The following is a 5,597-nucleotide window of genomic DNA, read 5'->3' as shown; positions in this document are numbered from 1 at the left end:
ACAATGCATCCAATTACTCCTGTACATTTGGATCCATATGCTCAAGCTTAATGCCATATAAGCTTCACCTACTTCTTTTAGACCAACATACTACATATTCACTCTTTTCAATATACAAATTATGTTCCATCAAGGCTTTCAATATTGAAAAATGCTTTCTATGAACTTGATAAAGAATCGATGTAATGAAGGAGACCTAGGAGAGAGAAGAAGAGAAGGGAGAGACTGCAGATAGGAGAGAGAAAGAGGAAGAAGATGAAAGAAGAAGAGAGAGAAAGACAAGAAAAGAGAGAGGAAGAGGAGGGAAGCCATGAAAGCTAGAAGGAAGGATAAAAGAGATACTTGATTATTGATAATTGATGCCCTAGTTGGGTCTCTCAACACCTTATATACCCTATCAGTATAACTGGGTATTCTCATGCTAACCTGTGTCCTACCCGTCTATCCCCACTCTTTTACATTCCATCCCAACCCCAAAGGTTTTTTCCCTCAAAAACAAAAAGAGGACTTATGGCTCATAGTGAAAAGGGGGGGTGTAGAGTACTACTCTGCTTAGCATTACAAAGGAGAATGTAGGAGAATCTCATGTGGAATTGGGGCATAGAATTGTGTATATGATGTATATGACATGTGCAAGTTGATAGCATATGAGTTTGGCCTCCAATTCTTGACAATTAGGGGCTGACAAACAGTGGACAACATGCTGTCCAAAACAGGCCTACTGGAGAAAACTAGTCATAACTTCCTATGGGCATCTCTGATTGAGGCATGTGACATGTCAAAACAAAGCTCGTTGAGGGTACTTTCAGCCCAGGTAGGTCATGCATGGGTGCACTTAATGCAGGCCCAAAATTGTTCGAAAATAGATGGATGTCTACTGCAAAACAGGCTCAAATCAAGTCGTCTTCAGCCAAGGTTGTCGCCTCAAGGTGAGGGGGCTGAACCGAGGGAGTGCTGATGTAGATAGAGCTTTCTTTCAACCCTCGGGATCAAATGGATAACTTGAATGGTAAGCATCACCAGCATACAGGTCATCCATGCAAGCGTGGGTCTCTACACTACCATCGGGGTCAAATGGAAAGTGGTTATCCTTTCCATGCATTGGGTTAGCATCCACAAGTAAAGCTAGAATGGTCAGTACCACTAGTTGTTGCATCGATTCTACCATAAACATCATATGATTAAGCTCGGTCTGCGGTTGGATGCTGTCAATAACACATGGGGTTGCATAATCTGAGAAGTGTAATGCATCAACCCTTATATGTGACATGTGTACAGACTAAGGATCTCCTGAAAGGACATGTTTTCTTGATCTGTAATATGAGCATGATCTTTAAGATCTACATGATATTCTTTCTTGAATGAAAGTTTGTCTTGCTTTGGACCCACATCAAAATGGTCTTTAGCAAGATCTGTCCTATCCTTGGCATAATGATATTCGAACATAAATAGGAGTTTTGCATTCTGTGCTCTACATTTGTCTTGATGATCACAAGATATCAGCTTAGCACATCGATAGCATAAGCCCGTAGCATGCAATTCTCGTATCGTATCACTAGTAAGGTGTCTAATGTGTTTAGCCTTAGATAGCAATCTTCACACATGCTCATCACCATTGGTCAGCTCAGTAATAGTTCTGACATGCTGCTCATAGTCATCTTCCTGCTCATGTACAACAGATGGCTACCCATGACCATAATGCTCATACTTTCCATATGAAGGGTCATGCCAATGTGGTTGCTGCTCATAATGATACTCATGCTGTCCACTGGTCAGCTCAATAATAGTTCTGACATGCTGCTCATAGTCATCTTGCTGCTCATGTACAATAGATGGCTGCCCATGACCATAATGCTCATGCTGTCCATATGGAGGGTCATACCAACGTGGCTGCTGCTCATAATGATACTCATGCTGTCCATATCGCATATGGTGATAATAGCCTTGCTGCTCATTTACATCTATTTGTTGTTGACTATTACCAAAACTTTGGCCATATTGTTGCCCATAAACATGCTGCCCAAGATTGCATGATGATTGTCCAACATGAGTACAATGGTGTCCTTGCATCCTAGGCTGACCATAAATATGATGAGTAGCAAGTCCATGAGCATAGGTATCGGCATGATGCTGGTCATAATCACTGGCTTGCTGCTCCTGCATCGCATAAGAATCTCCATATGCATGCTGCTGACCAATGCTGTATGAGCTACCATATACATGTCCATGATCATGACTTGCATAAGAACTATGTTGTTGCATATAAAGGAGTGCTTGTAAGCATAATCATGTTGTCCATAATGGCCATAATCATGCTGCTCGTGATAGCCATATTCTTGATCAAATCCATTGGCGTATGATCCACCCTCATGACAAGGTACATAGCCTAGGTGTTGCCATCTGACTTTTGCATACCATGCCCTTCCATCCGCCTAAAATCATTGCCACGATCTGCGTTAACACTGAGGCCTTGTACTCTTCTAAATACATCATCAAGTTCAGGACCAAGAATCCCAGTCCCTTCCATTCTCCTCAGAGTATCATCTTCGGGTTGTGGCATACCAGGTTCGTCCCTTCTCCTAAGAGACTTGTCACTAGCAGGTCATAGTATTCCATGACCATCTATCCTCCTAAGTGCATTGACATTTTCAGGGTGAAGCACATCAGGGCCTTCTCTTCTCTGCAAACTGTTGTCAATCATCCTTAAAGTGAGATCCCCTTGAGGGTGCAGTATACCAAGGCCCTAGGGGCGTAGAATGCCAGCACCTTCAGGGTGTAGTAAACCAGGGCCTTCCATTCTCTATAAAACATGATTGATCTGCGGCGGGCATGGAAAAATTGGACCATCCATCCTTCTAGGCATGTTCTGTCCATCAATATGCAACAATCCAGGTCAATCAATACACCTCTCAACCCCGATAGGCCTGGGGATGCCCATGGGTTGATCTGCACCTGGCAGCCACCACTGCTCTCTGTCATACATCCTTAGTTCCATCATTGTCCATAAGAAGGTTCACAAATCTGCTCTCAAATATGTCTATAAGCTGGTAATCAACTCAATTCATTCACAGACATCATAGCTATGAAAGGAAGGCACAATGTCTTCCAGTTTCCCGTGCATTCCTGGAGGCTACATTCTGGGCTCATGCTATATTAGCATGGATGATTTTTCCAGGATAGAAATGCAATCCACAACTGTGCAATGCCTGAACAAACGGATACCCTTATACCTCAAGAACTGTCTTGATCTTCAATCCTATGATGCCTAAACAAACAAATACCCTTACTAGAACAATGAAGATCCTTCAACAATTCATTTGATCACCATTAATCCCAGAACAGATCCCCTCATGGTATTCAAATGAAGAGACACGAATTCTGATGGGAACCTTCAATTTTATATGTTTCGATGAAAAAGGAGTGCCATGGGGAGACAATGTCTTCTTGATCTGAATTGCTACCCAAGCAAGTGTATTCTTGTATGAGACAATTCAGGGGAAAACATATCCCACAACATTGCAGTGAGGGCTGCAAAAGAGGGCATGCATCTTAAGCCAAAGGTGCTAGTAACAAGAGGCTCCTGGTAGCACTGCAGTGATGGAGCTCCCCAACAAATTCCCTCAAGGTCTGATGTCTTTGAGCCAATAGATCAATGACATGCCTCTTGTAGTTGATGAGTAACCTGTAGAAATTTCCCTTTAATCTTCCTTGGGAATCCTCTTTCCCTACTTGATGACCTAGTTGTCCAAGTTGTCGGTTCTTCCCGCAAGTATGGATGCCATGTCAAGAATGGGGTTGCACAGAAATGCCTATTTCCTCAAGCTTCTGTGGAATCATTTCATGCATCAAAACACAATGGTCGAGAGTACTGCTAGCTGACGTAGGAGGATGTGCCACGCTTCTTGTTGGGACACATCAATGTCTTCTTGCCCCTGCCCATGATGAGCATCCAGGAAGTGAACCTCATAAATAAGGAGGTCCTGATGATGGGAGTGGAGGAGGAAGCAATTCTTGCGCTTGACAAAATCAATGCTGCCTATATGCGTACAGCTACAGTTGCAGTGGTTGAGAAGATGGATAGCTGCAGTTGCAATGGTTGATCATCCTCAACAATAGCACTCTCATCATTTAGCAACTTGACATGTCTCCCTATCAAGCATTTCGTTCATGTTGCAGCCCATACCTCTCTATGGATACCTACCTTGGATCTACGGGAAAGCGCATGTACGCACACTACGATGATGAAAAAAAACACTTGAATCCAATGGGTGATAGAAGAAAAGACCTAATCCTGATCAGAGCCCTCAGTCTGATGATGTGGAGTACCGCATCTTGTGCCCTTCTTCAAAGATCGGAAGCCTGATTGGGAAGGGAGGGGCCTCAATCAAGGCATTGCGGCATGATTGCAAGTCAAAGATAAAGGTGGAGGATCTTGTCAAGGGATCAGATGAGAGAGTTATATACATCTCCTCGACCAGAGAAAACCGAATTCCTGGCACTCAGAGCCTGTGCCATGCTCAAGAGGCTCTATTTAGAGTGTTTGGGAGGATTGCAGAGGCAGACATGGGGGCCTCTCATGATGATGAACCTCCGCCTCTTGTAATCGCACGTCTCGTGCCTCACAGCCATATTGGTTTCTTTTTGGGAAAAGGAGGCAAGATTATTGAACAAATGAGGCAAGAAATACCCTGTCAAATAAGAGTCATGCCAAAGGATCAGCTTTCAGCATGTGCTTCCAATGATGATGAGTTGGTGCAGCTGTCTGGTGATCCTATCCTGGTCAAGAAGGCCTTGAATGCAGTTTCTTCTCGGCTTTTTGGGAACACTCCCACGGATCAAGGAGGCTCCTTTGTGCCTCCTGCTCCCAATTCTAATATGCTGGCAATGACAGCCGGTGGGAGAGATTTCTTGCTCAACCCTTGAATCTTGCAGTGGAGCAACAACATTGGCTTTAGCAACACTATCTATTGGTGAGTTTCTAATGTACACCCAAGGCGAAACACATTCTCTCAGTGAAACAGTCTATGCCAAGCTTTGCAAGAAGCAGTCGGATGTGATGTGTTTCCTCCTCTGTGTTCGCTGCTGGGAGTACTAGTAGCTGCCCGGTATTGTGCGCATCACTTGTCCCACTCGTCCCGACAAAGCCCGTTGTCTCGGTTACAAGATTAAACATGGCTATGTAGTGTATCGAGTGCAAGTGAGGCATGGAGGAAGAAGGCGGCCAGTTTCTAAGGGTATTGTGTATTGTAAGCCTAAGAACGAGGGTATCACAGAGTTGAAGTTTCAGTGCAACTTGCGTTGAGCTGTTGAGGAGAGAGTAGGAAAAGTGCCTATCAGGTAGCTACTTTCTATAAAAGCAGAGATGTAGCTGGACCGATTGTTTGAGAGAGCTGTAACATTGATCCACAAAGTCATGTTAAGGGGGGCTACCCTGGGGCTTTAGCAGGGTATGGGGTGGCACTCAGGTACTCTAGGGTGAGCCCAAGGAGAGTGGCCGGAGGTACCATGCAAGCCCTCAAAGAAGGGGAAGAGAGATCTTGCAAGATTTTGGGCTAAAGCTTCCATGGCAACTTGAGGGTTCTGAGAGAAAAAAGGGG

At 44.2% G+C, this 5,597-nt stretch overlaps 1 protein-coding gene across 1 annotated transcript; it reads left to right on the top strand.

Moving 5' to 3' along the window:
- The first annotated feature begins 3,938 nt into the window (after positions 1-3,938).
- LOC148029143 (RNA-binding KH domain-containing protein RCF3-like) lies at positions 3,939-4,923 on the top strand. Its single transcript, XM_087688535.1, has 2 exons — positions 3,939-4,064; positions 4,276-4,923. Exons 1-2 carry the CDS (start codon positions 3,939-3,941, stop codon positions 4,921-4,923), a joined length of 774 nt encoding a protein of 257 aa, XP_087544661.1.
- The last annotated feature ends 674 nt before the right edge of the window (positions 4,924-5,597 follow it).

Source organism: Lygodium microphyllum, chromosome 11 (genome assembly GCF_053477565.2).
Source record: "Lygodium microphyllum isolate KBCC chromosome 11, Lygodium_microphyllum_v1.1.10, whole genome shotgun sequence".
Classification (NCBI taxonomy): domain Eukaryota; kingdom Viridiplantae; phylum Streptophyta; class Polypodiopsida; order Schizaeales; family Lygodiaceae; genus Lygodium; species Lygodium microphyllum.
Note: the sequence above shows the minus strand (reverse complement) of the source record. Positions and strands in the feature narration are given on the sequence as shown.